Below are 18,639 nucleotides of genomic sequence, written 5' to 3' on the forward strand. Positions count from 1 at the left end.
AAAAAAAAAATAGAATGACTCTGTGCTTTATAGTTACTCTCTTGTTTTTCCTTTCTGACACTCTGTGTATGACATTCCTAAAATGAGAGCCGCCATAACTGTAGGCAACATGTCTCCAGTGCTTCCGGCAGGGCTGACGCCTGTAAAACCTCTGTAGGTGTTAATTCCTTGCGTTCCTGACCCTGCGGTAAAAGCTCTGTGTATTTTCTTTGCATCCTCACAGCAGGCCCATGAGGGAGGCACTATGAACATCATCCCCATTTTATAGATGAAGATACAGAGACACAGGAAGACATTAAGTAGTGGAGCCAGGACTCAATCACAGGCAGTTTAGTTCCAGTCTGTGCTCTTTCTTACCCACCACAATTTCTGCTACAAAGTAGATATATTTATTTTTGTGTAAGGAGCCTTCCCTTTCCTTTTCACCAGTGCAGACTGAATGTACATTCAAGACCTAAGTCAAATCCTGTCCCTTATTTTAAAGCCCATCCTAATTATCTCGGCCTAAAATGCTCTCTCTTTTCTTGAATTTCAATGCAATTCTTGTCTGTCAGTCTAATTTGCAAGTAGCTTTGATATAGCTGTTCCATTGTTGTCTTATAACTATTGCTTATCTGAAATTGTATCTTGTGGCTTTTTATCATGGCCTGACACTTTGTGCTTTGGGTTACCACTTACCCTTCCCCAAACCTCCTTTTTGTCATTTGTGAAGTGGTGCCAGTCTTTGCTTTAGTGAATGATTAGTGTTATCTGTAAAGCTGCTAAACAACTATCCGTTGTCATTACTTCCTTTGGGGGCTCCCTGAGGGCTGCTAGAGTTAGAAGGCTGATCTTTGCAGCATAAGTGAAATCAAGCATACATGAACAGAGATGCTATTTTTAAGATCATCTAGCTCATTGCCACAAGATACGAAAGAAGATGGCACTGACAAAGTAGCAATTCCCTACTTTTGGGGATGTGATCTTTGAAGAAAAATCTTTGTATTGAGCAGTAGAGAAAGAGGCAAGAAAAACAGAGATAGAACAAATTAATTTTTGAAAAGTGAAATGTAAGAGGGCAGGTGATCCAGATCTATAGTAAAATGTGACATTTTTGTTTATAATTATATGTTATTAATACCAGCATTTAAAGCATAATTGCTTATAACCTGTCATTTTGTGACAGGTTATATGCTATTATTTTGTGAGAGTTTAAGAATCAAGAATACTATACGTTAGTGTTTATTTGGAACTTTACCATTTATGCCCATGGCCTCATACGCAGGCAAGGAAGCATGTGCTGCACAGACCAGGATGCCAGTGACTCCTGGGAGCTACGCAGCACCCTCCCCCCCCCCCCCCCCCATATTTCTCTCCCTATAAACAACAATTTTCAATTCTTTTACCTGATTCTTTTATTATGTATTTCCATTTTCCAAATAGCATGCTTATGTTTCTCTTTCTTCATTTTTCTTTTCAGTTTTGAGCAATGTTTTATTTTAACAGTGGGTAATGAGAATTTAGTCCCCTCGCCTTCCCTGGGCACACACACTTGCATGCTTCCGTGCTTGCTGTCTCTTACATTTCCCATCTTTTTCCAATATCGTTCTCTCATTCTGCTCTAATTTTTGGTAGACTGGCATTCATTGTTTGTATTATGGTTATATAAACACTATCCACAACTGAACCAAGTAGTGTATTATCATTTTCCTTTTTTGGGGGTACAACTTCTTGTCTTGTATTTTTAGTTTTATTTTCATGCTCCATGAATTCATTCCTGAATCCTCTCCAAGTTTTATGAATCTCCTGTTGAAATGTCCACACACACTAGTATCTTACCAGCTATACATTAGTGAATAGCTCTGAGACCTTCTGACTTAACTTCTCAACACTTCTTACAGAGGGTTCACGTAGATAATGTTTGTACAGCAGGAGTGTGGTAAGTAGCTGAGGACTCTCGTGGCCAGAGGTTTCTCAGGAGCTCCAGCAGCCTCCACTCCTACCAGCAGCCCTTGATTAGAAGAGATTAATACCCAGGTATACACGTAACCCATCCAGGGCAAACCTCTGTGTTTCTTTTTGGCACATTTGTTATGAAGCTGCGGTCCAAGAGGTCTCCTGTCATCATTCAGGAGATTCCTTTTACCTTTTTCTTACAATGGATCCTCTTTCCTGAATTCTTCCTCTTATTTTCTCATTTTGGTAGAAGCATATATTCTCGTAGTTGTTAGCTATTTATAATTTATAGATACTCTCTGTTACCTACATTGATAGCTTCCAGAGATAGATAGATAGATATAGATAGATATAGATAAGATAGATATTTTTTTAATTAGTTGCTAACAAAATTTAAAAGACTGTCAGTTCCAAATATTGAGGAGAGGTAGAACAGTTGGAACTTTCATACACTTCTGGTGGGAGTATAAAATGCTACTTGATAAATTCATTAAGACACATTTCTAAAAATGTCTATTTTGCACTCATTCATGATTACTATTTTAGCTGGGTATACAATTGTAAGTTGGGGAATTTTCCTCAAGATTTGAAGACATTGTTCCATTTGTTTCTCATTGTGGATCTGTCTTCCTTTGTTGTGCTAGACAGTCATAGGCTCCTTTCAGTCTCAAACCACATGTCTGTCAATTTGGGAAATTTTCTTATTTTATGTCTTTGATTTCTTCCACTCTGTTTTCTCTGTTCTTCAGAAATCAGACCTTCTAGATTGGGAAGTAATTTTCTTACTGTTCTTACTTTCTACCTGTTTTTTTTTTTCCTCAATTTTCTGAGCAGTTTTTTCTTAAACTTTATCTTACAGTCTGATTATTGAATTTCTATTAATATATATATTTTTAATGTACAAGATATCCCTTTTCTCTGTTCTTTTTGTTTGTTTAATGGATGCAATATCTCTTCTTACCTCTGAGGACATCAGTTACCTAGTAGTTTTTCTTTCTGTTCTGTTTCTTCAAGTTGCTTTTTTCTTTATTTTGATCTTTTTTTTTTTAATTTTTTTTTTTTAACGTTTATTTATTTTTGAGACAGAGAGAGACAGAGCATGAACGGGGGAGGGGCAGAGAGAGAGGGAGACACAGAATCGGAAACAGGCTCCAGGCTCTGAGCCATCAGCCCAGAGCCCGACGCGGGGCTCGAACTCACGGACCGCGAGATCATGACCTGAGCTGAAGTCGGATGCTTAACCGACTGAGCCACCCAGGCGCCCCCTTTATTTTGATCTTTGACCCTCAGAACTTTTTCTTCAATTTCTGGTCATCCTGGTTGCTGCTCATATTTTAAGTGGCTCTTAAAGAAATTTTTTTTTTATTTTTAAATCTAATAGGAACTTCTGTTTGCCATCCAGGGTCTTGTTGACTGAGATGTTATTGTAGGTGATTAGGATGGGCCATCTAGTTGGCAGAATCTTAATAGTATTATTTTAGGTGTTCATCTTGACCTGTTCCTATGCTCCAGAAAATTCATTTTGGTTCCTACCAGGTGAGTGGGAACTCTGCCATCAGCCTCCTAATGGCTGAGGAGAAGGCAGGAGCACACCAGCCTTCACAGTGCATAGGTTAGCAGTCTTCCTGGTTGTGGTACCATATTCCCCATTCTCCATTGTTTCTGAGGTTCTTCATTCCAGAGATACTTGGTTTTACTTTCCCAGAGCATGAGTCTCCCATCTGCCAAGATGAAGAGGAGTAGTCTTTTGGTAGCACAGAATGTGGGAGGGGATCTGGGTGTCTAACATTATCTTCAGACAACTTTCAAGCAGCTTTCTGTTCTGTGCCTCACCTTCACCTGCATTTCCATAGGAGCCTGGTGCATACAGCCCTTTCCTGAGCCCTTTGGCATTTCCATGGTAGAAGTCAGGTTGTTTCTGCCTTTTCCACTGAAGGCTTCAGGTTCAGCTTTCTCAGGTCTTCTGAGTCCATTCCCCTTGTCCATCAGCCCTCCACCATCCAGAATTTCACTGGTGGTGTTTCTTCTCCTGTGTTTGCCCTTGTGCATCTATACCTTTTTAAAAAATCCATGCACTTTTGTATTGGAGACATTTCGGAAGGTAATAGAGAGGGAAATGCAATTATTTAAGCTGTTGTCATTGGCTGGAGGTCCCGAGGTCTCTTTTAGTAGATCCTCAATATTTGATTGAAATCCTTCCCATTTTTCACAATTGAAATTAATAATTTATATTATTTTATATTACTTATAAGTTGCATATTTAAAAATAAAACTTCAGACATATAACACATAGATACAAATCCAACCTGAAACAATTTTTTGTTGAAATGCTGCTCCTCTCTTTGCCTTTAACTCTTTTTAAGTTATTTATTTTGAGAGGGGGGGGGCACAAGCATAAGAGGAGCAGGGAGAGGGAGATAGAGGATCCCAAGCAGGCTCCATACTGTCAGTGCAAGGAGCCTGATGTGGGGCTTGACCCCACGAACTGTGAAATCATGATCTGTGCCAAAATCAAGAATCAGACCGAGCCACCCAGGCATTCCTGCCTTTAACTCGTGGAGGTACAGACCCATTATTTTTCCTCAGTGAAAAATGGAGATCATTTTAGGCAATGGTACATTTGTCTGTGAAATGTATTGAATGTTTTGGAAAAAGGAACATCATGTGTAATAACGCAGTGGAGCCTAAAGTTGAAGAAGTAAACAAGTGCACTCATTGTGATGAGCACCAGGTGTTGTATGGAAGTGTTGAATCACCAAATTGTACACCTGAAACTAATTTAACACTGTATGGTGACTATACTGGAATGAAAACAAAAGAAGGAAACCTAAATGAATCACGATTATTGATTCTGTAAGTTATTATGCCTTTTCAAAAACTGAGAGGGTTGTACAAAAGGACAAACCTTTATTTAACTTAGTGGTGATTGTGTACAGTCTGTTGTGTCTTTTAATCTGAAAAGAAAGCAGAACCTGTCACTTAGAAATCTCACTTTGTGTTTGTGTTGGTTTTTTAGGTGACCCACAACACAACTGTGAATGGCAAAGATACAGTTCATCACTGGAGTTGGGCCTCAGACATGCCCCTAGAGTGCACCACCCATTCTGTGGCAATTAGATGCTATGTTGACGATCCTCATTTCTCTGGTCGCAAAGAGTGGAGTGACTGGAGCCCACTGAAGAACATTTCTTGTAAGCTTATATGTGAAAAGCTTTCGTTTCAGATGAATTAGATTAATCTTGCTTAAGGTTTAGTTTAAGCTTTAAGTTCTCTGAACGCCACTTAGCGTTATGAGGGTCACCTGAGGATCTTCCAAGTCTCTCTCCCAGAACATTTTGATTCAGAAACTCTGGGGCAGGAGTCAGGAATCTGTATTTTTAGAGACCTTCCTGAGTCATTGGATAAACGTCTAGATTTGAAAGTCACTGTGGTAGGCGTTGAAGGACATTTAAAAATTTTAGGTAGATGTTATTGACGTCAAGTCTATATTTAAAAAAAAAAAAAGGCTCCCAGTTTCTTGCCCACAGAGCAGATCCATATGAGCTGCAGAGTTATTGCAGAGAACATGGGGATCTGTAAGTGTACTGAACTCATCTGCACCCTGAATGGAGCTCAGGCAGGTAGAACGTTGGCAGTGGGAGAGAAGGCCTGGAAAATTGTTGCCAACACCTAGGCTGACGTTTATTGTAGATCCACTCTAGCGACAGCGTGGAGGAGTGGACCCGAGGAAGGAAGGACTGGAAGCAGGTAGATGAGTAAGGAGGGTCTTTTGCAGTTCAGCAAAAGACAGTGAAGGTGTAAAGTAGGGCACTTGGGTTTGGTAATGAAAAGGGAGAAAAGTTGTGAACACTGAAGACACAGGATTAAAATTGGTGACTGTGTGTTTGGTAACCAAGAAATAGAACCAAATGTGAGCATTAGTTTGGGCAGCTGAGCAGCTGGTGATGTCTTCCGCTGAGGCAGAAAATATGTGAATGAATTCAGTGGGAAAGATAAATTCATTCTTAATATGTTAAGCTTGAGGTACTTATGAAGTGTCTGGGTAGCAGTGTCTCATAGGCAGTGATTAGTAGGAGCTGAAGATCTCTATTTGAGAATCATCAACATACATGCGATTCATATTGTTTACGTCTGGAGGTTAACATGCTCAGGGAAAGAGAAATGGGGACCAGGGATACACATCTTACAAGCTTGAATGTCTAAGGGTAGGATGAAAGAAAAAGAGGCCAGCAAAGCAGACAGTAGCCAGAGGGTTAAGAGTAGCCCGGTAAGAGTAGCCCGGTGGGGTAGAGTGGTGTAGAACCCAAGAGAGAAGGGAGTTTTGAGAAGTTAGAGCTTAGGCAACACACCCGATGCTGTGGATGTCAAAGGGAAGGGGAGACTGAGAAGTGGCTGTTGGACTGAGCAATTTAGGCCAGCAAGACACCTTAGTGGAATGGTCAAGGTAGGACCCACATTGTGGTAGATTAAAGAGTAAGTAGGAAACTAGAGATAATTAAAAAGATTGGACATTTAGGAAAATAAAAACAAAGGTGTGGCTTTAACCAGCAGGGAATTAGGATTAAAGAAAAAGTTCTGTTTAAGATGTAGAATACTTAAACATATATTCAGGCTGATGGAAAGTAAGAAGTCGGCCCTAAATACACAGAATCATTTCAGAGGAATAGAATTATATAATGAGTGACTTTTTCTTGGTGTGGATTTTTTATGTGTGGATATAAACGCATTTAATTTGAACCTTTACACTTCTTAAGACATTAACCTGTGACCTTAGCTGTTGGCCTGTAGTCCCCTGCATTCCCCCACCATCACCCATCATAAGTAGATAAGACATACCTACTTTTATTTTATTTCTTGTGTAGGTCTTGCTCCTTTGAAACCTGGGGGGTCATACCTTGTCTTTGGGCCACCATTATTACAAAACACTTTATAGTATGTTTTGTATACACTGGGCTATTTTATGGTAAAATGCTTCTAAAGTATTTGTGATTCCTTTTGCTCTTTCTAGGGTCTCCTGATTCTCAGACTAAGGTTTTTCCTCAAGACAAAGTGATACTTGTAGGCTCAGATATAACATTTTGTTGTGTGACTCAAGAAAAAGTGTTATCAGCACAGATTGGCCAAACAAATTGTCCCCTTATTCATCTTGATGGGGAAAATGTTGCAATCAAGATCCATAATATTTCAGTTTCTGCAAACAGTGGAACAAATGTGGTTTTCACAACAGAAGATAACATATTTGGGACAGTTATTTTCGCAGGATGTAAGTATATCATACTGAAGAAAGAGTTCCTAGTAATCTGTTTTGGTCCTCTTTGAAAGCTTTAATGCTGTTTCCAAGTGATGGGGGATGATGCTATTTCTTTCTCTCTTTTTTTAATTCTTTAATAAATTATAGATGAAGGCATCCAAATTTTTGCTTGTTTTAAGATGAGTTCTAATCTTGTATTTATATAACTTGAAGGTTTTGTAAGAAGATTTGCAATATCCAGCCGGTAATTTTTAAATTCTTAGTTAACAGCTGTGTTGAGTCAAGGGTAATTAGTATATAATACTTCTTAATCCTACATTGTTCAGGAATTATCTCATATAACAGTTGACCCTTGAACAAAAAAATAAGTTCGAACTGCATGGGCCTGCTTATACATGAATTTTTTTCAGTAAAAACAGTACAGTACTGTAAATGCATTTTCCCTTATGGTTTTCTTAACATGTTAAATAGCTTACTTTATTGTGAGAATATGATACACAGAATATGTGTTATGTTAATCAATTGTCTGTTATTGGTGAGGCTTCCAGTCAACAGTAAACTAGTAGTTAAGTTTTGGAGGAGTCAAAAGCTATATATAGATTTTTTTTTAAGTTTATTTTTTTAGTAAAAAAATACACCCAACAACGGGGCTTGAATTCATGACCCCCAAGATCAAGAGTCGCGTGCTCTTCTCATTCTTCTCATTGAGCCAGCTGGGTGCTCTTGCATGTAGATTTTTGGGAGGTTCCATGAGAATTTCATGGGAGGTTGGTTCCCCAAACCCTGTGTTTTCAAGGGCCACTCTGTGTCCGTTTCCCACCAAAAACATACCTTTTAAAATTAAAAAGGTAAAACGTCCCACCTAATTAAAACATATCTTTTTAAAATTTAACTTTAGAACATACCTTTTGGAGCACCTGGGTGGCTCAGTCACTTGGTTGAGCATCCGACTCTTGATGTCAACTGAGGTCATGATCTCAAGGTTGTGGGATCAAGCTCCACATCAGGCCTCATGCTCAGCACAGAGCCTGCTTAGGAATCTCTGTCTCCCTCTGTCCCTCTCCCCTTCTTGCTGTCTGTCTGTCTCTGTCTACAGTAAGTAAATTTTAAAAAATTTAAAACATACCTTTTAAAACTTACCCCAATTAAAGAAATTGTAATGATTTTACACAAAAATCTTTCAATAGTGTATTGCAGGCTTCTGTGACTTTTAAAGTAATATATTTGAGGAGGAGGAGTAACTGGAGGACACGCATGAGAAGGGCCCCCTCTCCCTGTTTGTGTGTGTAACATATGCTCCGTTATACAGGGGCATCGTTATTAATGTGGTCACTCCTCCAGTTCTAAAAGTACAGCATGTTTCCAGAAGTTATTGTGGGAGACTGCCCTATTTATACAGCTTGTGTTGAGTGTCCACAGAGACTTTGCGTTTCGAGCTTTTCTGTCCCCTCTCCCGTGGCAACTGTCCTGTGGCGCACTGATGGCTTTGCCTCCAGCAGTCCTTGCTTCCCTTCCTCCCCTGCAATTCTGAATTCGAGGCGGAGTTTGGGCTAAAGGGTCTCATGAATAAAGTGTGTGGAACGTAGTGAGTGGGTTTTGCGATTTTCTTTTGCTTGTGTGGTGATTTTTCTTAAACTTTTTTTGATTCTCAGCTGTGCTCTAGACCAGCAGCTCTCCACCTTTCTATTCCTTCTGTTGAAACTTAGGAGGAATTATGTCGATTCGCTGATACACTCCCAAGGGAATAACCAGGCTTAGGTGCACTTCTCAGTGATGGCTGGAACCGTGTTCCCTTTTTGTCTTCCCAGAAATGCATTTTGCAGTTCAAGTGAAAGTGAGATTATGTTCAAATTTAAACTTTAGAAATTTCTTTCCTAATGGAATTTTAGGAAATGACTTGCAACATTCCTCATAAATGATCATGGAGCATATAAACTGAGAACCAGTGGTGTATGTAGTGAGGCTACCTGATAAGTGATAACCAAAAAATGAGACAGCCACTTAAAAGTACAAAAGACAAAAATTAAAACTCAGAAGATGAGAATATCCATCAGGTTTTTATTATTTTTAACAGTGTTCTCCCCTTCTGTCACATAGTAGGACAAACCTATTTAATTCATATATTAACCTTCATTTGTAGCATTTGGTGGTTGAAATACTATTTGTTAACTCCGGAGCAGTGGTAGAATTTCCCTGCAGAGGGATTTCTTTAGGGACTTAACAGCAAGGGCAGTTTATGGTGTGAGTTAGGGATCAAGAGTCATTATTTTCTTTCCCTCATGGATATCCTGTTAACCGGCCATGTGTTCAAAAGACACATTAAAAACCTACCAGGATTTTTGTTTGAGTTACATTAGATCTATTAATTGAGGAGACCAGTTTAGGAGAATTTTCATTCTTTCTATACTGAGTTATCCAAGCCAGGAACATGGTCTATCTTTCCATATAGTTAGGTCTTCTTTGATTTATATTGGTGATAGAAAGTCTTATGTATCTTCTAATAAATTTATTCCTATGAATTTGGTGTTTGGTGCTAGTAGTAACAGTGGCTTTTTTTCCTCTTAAGTTTATTATTGTAATTGCAAATAAATTTATTATCCAGCAGACAGAAGAATACTTATTTACCAATACTTGTCAGTGTTTGTTCATGAGCTAATTTAGTCTTCTAGGCAAAATAGATCTTATTTTATAAACACTATTTCTTTAGTAATCACTCAGAGTTATTTTCTTTTTTTATTTTTTAATGTTTATTTATATTTGAGAGAGAAAGAGAGCACGAGCAGGGGAGGGACAAAGAGACGGAGACAGAATCTGAGACGGGCTCCAGGCTCCAAGCTGTGAGCTGTCAGCACAGAGCCTGACATGGGGCTCGAACCCAGGAGCATTGAGATCATGACCTGATCCAAAGTCGGATGCTTAACTGACTGAGCCATCCAGGCGCCCCTGGAGTTATTTTCATAGATAGTGCCACTTCAGCATTAAACATTGACCTAAATACTAATCTTTCATCATACTTAAAGCATTTTAACATAATACACTGTGACATAGAATTAGAGTGTTTAAATATTTATGTCAATGTCAGATTTCATACTTGCTCATTTGAAAACATTCTCGTAAAAAATGGCTTTGTTTTTTAAATTACATTTTCTATTTGCTAGTAATACAGTTGATTTATACCTAGTTTTTACCTAGCGTCAGGTGATTCCTTTATAAGTTAATTTATTTGAGAAGACAGTACCTTACCTTTCAGATCCTCCCCTCTCATATTTTTTCTACCTCCCGTCTTCCCTTCTCCTTCTTTCTGCTTGCTCCTGTTATTTGGATTTTAACTATTTCAACTTAACATATCTGCCAAATACTAAAATAATCAGCATTTTTAGTGTACTCAAAAATTTGGCATGTCATTCTAATAAAATGACTTAAAGTTTGGCCTTAGATTTAAAACAGTTTTCAAAACAAATATGTCAGTTTTAGTCTCACTATGCCATTGTTAGACTTCAATATAAATACTCATGACTCCTCTTAATATTACCTAAAATATCATTTATGGACATTATTCTATCTCAGGAAGGTATGGGAAATTTGCTAAGTCCTTTTCAGTTACTCACACAGTCTAAGAACTGTTTTTAAAGTTTAGTTTTTAAAAAATAAAATTATTGGGACACCTGGGCGGCTCAGTTGGTTAAGTATGCAGCTCTTGGTTTTGGCTCAGGTAATAATCTCACCATTTGTGGGTTCGAGCCCCACGTTGGGCTCTGTGCTGACAACTCAGAGCTTGGAGCCTGCTTCAGATTTTGTGTCTCCCTCTCGTTCTCTGCCCCTCCCCCACTTGTGCACTTGTTCTCTCTCAAAATAAACATTAAAAAATATTTTACAGATTTTTTCAATAAGTAATTGTTTTTAAAAATTTTAGTGAAATATAGTTTGGATAAATATGACAGAGAACACTAGTTTCTATGTATGCTTGGTTAAGCATGATTACAGAAATACCAATTTCAGGGGCACTTGGGTGGCTCAGTTGGTTGGGCGACTGACTTCGGCTCAGGTCATGATCTCACAGTTTGTGAGTTTGAGCCCCGCGTCGGGCTCTGTGCTGACAGCTCGGAGCCTGAAGCCTGCTTCGGATTCTGTGTCTCCCTCTCTCTGCCCTCCCCTGCTCATGCTCATGCTCTGTCTCTGTCTCTCAATAATAAATAAACGTTAAAAAAATTAACAAAAAGAAATACCAATTTCTTTTTTCTTTTTTTTTTTTGAGAGAGAGAGAGAGAGAAAAAGAGGAGCAGAGGGAGAGAGAGAGAATCTAAACAGACTCAGGGATTGATCCCATGACCCTGGGATCGTGACCTTAGCTGAAATCAAGAGTTGGACGCTCAACCAACCGAGCCACCCAGGTGACCCTGGAAATAACCAATTTGTATAATTAGTGTCCAACGCAGAATTTTCCATTATTACTTTAAAGGTCTGACACACACACACACACACACACACACACACACACACACTCTTTTTTTTTTCTAGTTTTGTCCCTGCAAAATGAGAGGGAATCATTTCAATAAAGAACAAAAACCAAAGAGCAGTAGTCACTTCTGAATTATAGGAAGATGCAGCATTTCACCAAGAGATACTTTATAAGTAATAGTCCTTGCAACTTCTTTAAGAACTTTGAAACTTGTAACACGACCCGACCCGTGTTGATTTTTAATTTGAATTGGAATTTCTTTTCAAATCACAGTTATTATTGATAGATATTGATACTTTTAACCTGTAAATTTTTCTGACTTGTTGGATCCAGGTTCCTCTGAGAGATTTGGTAGATTTTGAGGCGGGTGGGGGGGGGGTCGTTGTTGGGGAGCTTCCAAATGAGCTAGTAGTCATTCATCAGCATATTTTAATCCATCATTTCTAATGTAAAATCAACTCCAAAACATGCTACAGAAATTCCTGCATTGTTCCAAAGGTAAAGTGTAAACACAAAGTTATTTTCATTTTTAAAAGAAATTGTACAAAACATAATTAACATTTGTGAAACATGTTTTCAGGGAAATTGTATATCACCTGTAACTACATTTTTCTTCCCATTAGATCCACCTGATATTCCTCAAAAACTGAATTGTGAGACATACGATTTAAAAGAGATTATATGTACTTGGAATCCCGGAAGACCGACAGCACTGGTGGGCCCACGCAATACAAGTTACACTTTATTTGAAAGGTAAAGATCACTGGTGAGGGAAAAATGTCAGACAGTGAGGAGTACGTTGGAGGGGTATTAAGTGACATAGGGAATGCTCTCATTTATGTTATGAGCAAGATAGAAAATCCAGTATGCTGTATGAAATTGGATATGCATATTACATGCACACAGACTATATTTGCATGCTCTTTTAAAAATCCTGGAAGAACGCTCAAATACGAACAGAGGCTGTTTCTGGGTAGTAGGCTTCTGGCCGATTATTTTCATCTATTTTCTGTATCCTCTACGTTTTCTTCCCAGAGTCTGTAGTAACATCTATAATTAGAGATATAAACGTTTTAAAAAGATTAATTATTAGAAATGTTACCCACTTATTTTTTCCTGCAGTGTTTCTCTCTCTTGCCATTTTGAAATTATTTTAATCTTGTTGCTCTCTTAATTCATAGTTTCTCAGGAAAATATGTTAAATTTAAAAGAGTTGAAGCACCAACCAATGAAAGCTACCAGTTATTCTTTCAAATGCGTCCAAATCAAGAAATATATAATTTTACTTTGAATGCTCGCAATCCTCTGGGTCGGTCAGAATCAACTATTTTAGTTAACATAACTGAGAAAGGTAAGCTGCTTCATAAACCAGTGTCTTAAAAATAATTGTAGAAGTGCTGGAGTGTCTTGAGATTAATGAGGAGTGCTTCCAGGGACTACTTTTTACTATTTTCTTTCTAGTTTTATAAATTGTTATAAATTAGTTTTATAAATTTTATAGATTTTATTTGAGAATCCTTAAAATGTATAATTACGTTTCACCATTTTATTGAATTCAGACAAAAATTTGAATTAGTCATTTTCACAGAAACTTTAAGTGGTTTTATCTAATAGGTTTTGATTCCTGAAAAATGTTTTGCCCCAGTTTTAAAAGCTTTTTATTTTAATTACAGACTCACAGGTGGTTGCAAAGATATAAATTACAGCCCCGTGACCTCTTCACCCAGCTTTCACCATTTTTGACGTCTTAGTAACTATATAGTATAATTTCCAAATAAGGTAGTTGACACTGGTACACTACTGTAAACCAGGCCAGTGAGCTGGACCGCTGACTTTGCCCAGTTTTCTCAAGTTTCTACGTGCACTTAGAGGTGTGTGTGTGTGCGTGCGCGCACGCGCGCACTTCTGTGCAGTTGGATCCATGTATAGGTTCACAGAACCATCAACACAATCAATATAGAACTGTTCTATCTCCACAAAGGAACTTTTTCTTGTTGCCCCGTTGGCAAACCCCCTCCCCCACCCCCATCCCTCTCCCACCCCCACCCCCACCCTTCCACCCACCCTTCCACCACCCCTCCACACCTGCTCTTGCATCCCGCTCCCTAGGCAATATCCAATCTGTTATTCCTCTCAGTGCTTTGTTATGTTGAAAATGTTATATAAATGGAATCATACAGTGTCTAACCTTTGGAGATTGGCATTTTTTACTAAGGGCAGTATCCTTGAGATCCATCCAGGTTGCTGTATGTATCAGTAAGTAGTTTGTTCCTTTTTATTGCCGATGATTCCGGAATTTTTAGCAGCCCTGTTAATACATAGCTCCAAATAGAACTTAAATATAGTCCATCTTGGGGCGCCTGGGTGGCGCAGTCGGTTAAGCGTCCGACTTCAGCCAGGTCACGATCTCGCGGTCCGTGAGTTCGAGCCCCGCGTCAGGCTCTGGGCTGATGGCTCGGAGCCTGGAGCCTGTTTCCGATTCTGTGTCTCCCTCTCTCTGTGACCTTCCCCCGTTCATGCTCTGTCTCTCTCTGTCTCAAAAACAAATAAACGTTTAAAAAAAAAAAAAATTTAAAAAAAATAAAATAAAAAATATAGTCCATCTTCTTAGCATTCATTCCTGTGGGCATTCTGCTGCATCGGGTCCATACCAGCCTCTGCAGCACAGAACGGTGACATAGAGGCCTTCTCTTAGAGACTCGGTCACTGAGAAAGGCTTAAACCAAATGCCATTAAAAAACAGACTGGCAAGTGATTAGTAGATGACCGTGTTGCCTTGTTTGTAAACATAAGTACACTTCATCAGCTATTCCTTCTCATCATTTTTGTTATTTCCCGGGTTTTCGTAAGGTCCAAACAGCTACATTTTATACTTGAGTGGTGGTGTTTGTGTGTATTTCCCTGCCCTCTGCCTTTCAACTTTATTTTCCCATGTTGCTTTCCTTCCACTCACATGGCACGCGCACTGTCATCAGCATCACTGCGCCTTTGTTCTTGCTCAGAGCCCAACCTGAAATGCTTTTCTGCATCCGTTCTGCCATTTTGCTCAGATTCTCCCTTCAAAGCTCCTCTTAAGACCCATCTTCACTCTAAGACTTTCCCTACCACACCGACGTCTAAACTCCGGTAGCTGTTAATATCTCTGCCACACATTTCAAACTCAGCATATGTACTCTTGTTACTTTTCTTTTTGTTTGTCAGTCCCCCAGTAAGTTAGAGGTTCCTTAAAGGTAGAGATTATGCTCCTACGACCTTGTAGTATTCCTGATGGCAGTATAGGAACCTTGAGTGTGGCTGGTCCATGAAAACTGTGGGCATGATATCAGCAGTAAAAGTGAGCTTTTGTGTTCCATGGATACTGAGTGGAATATTGTTGATCAGTACTAATGATACCTCTTTCGTTTTTCGGGGTTTTTTGATTGTCATTTGTCATGTTAGAAAAGAGCTTTTAGGATGATCTCTACAAATTGTATTTACAGTTTATCCTCGTATTCCTACTTCAATCAAAGTGAAGGATATCAATTCAACAGCTGTTATACTTTCCTGGCATTTACCGGGCAACTTTGCAAAGATTAAACTTTTATGTCAAATTGAAATTAACAAAACGAACTCAGTACAAGAATTGGTGAGTAAGATTCTTCTGTAGACTTGCTTTGAGGTTACTTTAGATAAAATACTTAGTTTTCAAAAAGAATTGAGTAAATTGAGGGGCGCCTGGATGGCTCTGTCAGTTAGGTGTCCACTTTTGATTTTAGGTCAGGTCATGATCTCACGGTTCATGGGATCAAGCTCTGCATTGGGCTCTGCACTGACAGCATGGGTCCTGCTTGAGATTCTCTCTCCCCCTGCCCCTCTGCCCCTCTCTTTCTCTCTTTATCTTTGAGAGAGTCTCAAAATAAATAAATAAAGAATTGTGTAAATTGATATGCATAGGCTCTCAGGTTATTTATTATAGAGATTTACTAAGAACTAAGGCACCATACATCAATGTAATAACGGCTTTTTATTTAGTACTTGAACACAGTTATAATACTGGATATTATTAGAACATGAGTTGCACTTTTATTAGGTTGTTTCCAGGTCTCGTATAGCATCTTGCACATAGCTAGCGCCCAGTAAATTTGTGAATGAATGAGTAGTTTTTTGCCATAGCCGCCAGCATGAATTAATGGACTAATAATAAGCACCAGAGAGAAGGTTTCAGACTGCCAAGTGCAGCAGTAGGAACAAGTGAGTAAGTGAGAGCATGACTTTTTAACACCGTTTAGATACTTAAGGTTGACTTTTATACTGTACCGTCTTGTAATTTGTGCTAAGTCCCAAATAAAAGAGACTGTAATGAAAATATTCATTGGAAGCTTATTGATGGTTGCTACAAAACTCAGATGCCAAAATATAACCCCAGAAGCTTTGTAATTGGGAGTTCAGAGGACTTCCTGAGGCATGCACATCCCCAAATTTGTTTAAACTGTTTCATTTTTTATGTAATTTAAATAAGAATTTGTTGAATATTCCGCATGTTTAACACCAAACTAGAGGTTCTAAGTGCTGTATTAAAAAATGCACAAGACGATGCCTGCCTCGAAGCTTCCAGATATACCTGACTAATGTACTTAAATCCTCAAGGTCATCTCAGATTAGTAAATCTGAGGCTTACCATATATTAAGGCTTACTGTATTACCATTAGCCATTGACCGACGATCAAAATTTATATCATCTTTGCTGCATAATTTAATTGATCATTATTACTTAGATCCAGTATTTGGATTAAAATGACACCGAAGTTGTTTGGTTGTTGTTGCAGAACATAATTTTACCGATTTGGTAGTTACGTAAAAATTAAAATGTTTTGGTGGCTGAACTAACTTTAGTGCTGTAAAGGCAAACTCAGGTGGACATTTAGTCAATTTATGTTACAAATTTGGGCAGCTTTCTTATCAAAAAAAAGTATGTGTGTATAAATGTGTGTTTTTAAACACATGACATTACTTATACATACATTTGCATATTTATTTGCTCTCTAATAGCGGAATGTCACGATCAGAGGAGTAGAAAATTCAAGTTATCTTGTAGCTGTGGACCAGTTAAACCCATATACTGTATATACTTTCCGGATTCGCTGTTCTGCTGAAACTTTCTGGAAATGGAGCAAATGGAGCAATGAAAAAAAATATTTAACCACAGAAGCCAGTAAGTTAACTAAATGATTTATGGCTAAATATCACTAGGGATCCTGAAATTTTACAACTGTTTTTTTTTTTTTTAATGTCACCAAATGAGTAAAAGGAGAACACTTGAATTGTGTAATTGTATAGTATCTGCTCGTAAAATGTCATCCAGACATTTTAAATGGTGGCTCTAAGGTTTGGGATAGTGTGGACAGTTACTTGGCCCGTGTTGTGTGGGAAACTCTAGGTCTGTCTGCCGGATGATTGCAGCTGTCCTAAAATGGTGCAGAGGAAACAGACTGGAAACTGTGCTAAGATTACGGGGTGATTTTGCTCACAGTCTTTTCCTCCTTTTCCTAGAATTTTAATTCTGTTTTAATTCTGTTCAGTTCTGTTTGCTGAAGACAATTCTTGGTAAAGAGAATTTGTTGGAATTTTTATTTGCGACCTAGGCCTGAGAAATGGATGGGGCCACGGGTCTTGAACTACTCTTTCTGCAGTACACCAAATAGGTCAGAATAGGTGCAAAATTAGTTGACTGGTTTTCTGAGTATGATAATTTCCAAAGACAGAAGGAGATTCTATCCTTGACTAATCACATGTCAGCTTTGAAAATCAAAAACAAGAAACTTAAAAATAGGTATAATTTTCAGGAGTCATTCAGTAAAAGATAGCAAAAGCTTTATTTAAACTAGATAACTTGGGGGGGGTGGTGTAAAACTTCTTCCAAAAATTTAATGAACAGTAAAACACAAACTGATAGGTATTGATCCAGACTTTGCCTCTCCACAGGAAGGAAGGTTAGAAAGATGAGAGGGGCTTTGCAATATTGTGTCCGGGTGGTTTGGATCATCAAAATGGAATCCCATGCATGAATCCAGAGACGGAGAGTGTTAGTTATTCATTGCTGCCTGACAAATTACCCTAAAATTCAGGGGCTTAAAACAGTAAACATTTATTCTCTCACGATGAGTTTAGGTCAGAAACTCAGAAGCAGCTTAGTTGAGTATCTCTGGCTTCGAGTCTCTTGTGAGGCCACAGTGTGGACGTGGGCGGGGGCTGCAGGCTTGCCTAGGACTAGAGAATCTGCTTGAAAGATGGCTCGCTCAGTGGCTGGTCCTCACCACACAGACCTCTCCGTAGTGCTGCTGAGTGGCCTCATAACATGGCAGCTAGCTCCCCCCAGACTTAATGAGGAGAGAGAGACCATGGCGCCTCCATGATGCCTTCTGTGACCTCGCCTCAGAAGGGAGGAGCCATCATATCTGTTGCACTCTGTGTCACACAGGCTGATGCTGATACAGTGTAGGAGTGGACCACACAGGCAGGCATATCAGGAGGCGTGACCAATGTCATTGGTCATTTGTAGACTGGCTACCACAGGAGCCTTTGCCTTCGGTTGACGAGCTGCTGTTGCCAAGAGGAAACACTTGATTCACACCTCATTAAGATGACAGCATTAATTCACTTAACAAATACTTACTGAGTACCTGCCATGTGTCAGGGACTATTCTAGTCACCAGGGATATAGCAGTGGATGAAACAGTCTCTGCCCATGGAGTTTATAGGCTAGAGGATTAGAAGTAAAATTTTAAAAATAGTATGTTGGGAGAAAAATAAAGCCGAGAAAGGGGACTAGGGAAAGAAAGTGACAGGGGGAGGAGGGGTTGCAGTCTTAAATAGGGTAGCTGGAAAAGACCTCACTATTAAGGTAACATTGGAGCTGAGATCTAGAGCAGGCGAGGTAGCAAGCTACACGGGGAGCCAGGGCAGGAGAGCTTCTGCGCACAGGAAGAGAGGTCACAGAGAGCTCAGGAAGCCTGAG

General features: G+C 39.0%; 1 protein-coding gene across 1 annotated transcript in view; it reads left to right on the forward strand.

The window, feature by feature from the left end:
- The window catches only part of LIFR (LIF receptor subunit alpha), a 78,471-nt gene that overhangs the window by 35,229 nt on the left and 24,603 nt on the right, over positions 1 to 18,639 (forward strand). Inside the window, exons 6-11 of the mRNA XM_042996258.1 lie at positions 4,952 to 5,126; positions 6,944 to 7,198; positions 12,269 to 12,398; positions 12,827 to 12,996; positions 15,125 to 15,270; positions 16,674 to 16,836. Coding sequence (XP_042852192.1) covers positions 4,952 to 5,126; positions 6,944 to 7,198; positions 12,269 to 12,398; positions 12,827 to 12,996; positions 15,125 to 15,270; positions 16,674 to 16,836 — 1,039 coding nt within the window. The remainder of the gene's footprint in view (positions 1 to 4,951; positions 5,127 to 6,943; positions 7,199 to 12,268; positions 12,399 to 12,826; positions 12,997 to 15,124; positions 15,271 to 16,673; positions 16,837 to 18,639) is intronic.

This window comes from Panthera tigris, chromosome A1, assembly GCF_018350195.1.
Source record: "Panthera tigris isolate Pti1 chromosome A1, P.tigris_Pti1_mat1.1, whole genome shotgun sequence".
NCBI classification, from domain to species: domain Eukaryota; kingdom Metazoa; phylum Chordata; class Mammalia; order Carnivora; family Felidae; genus Panthera; species Panthera tigris.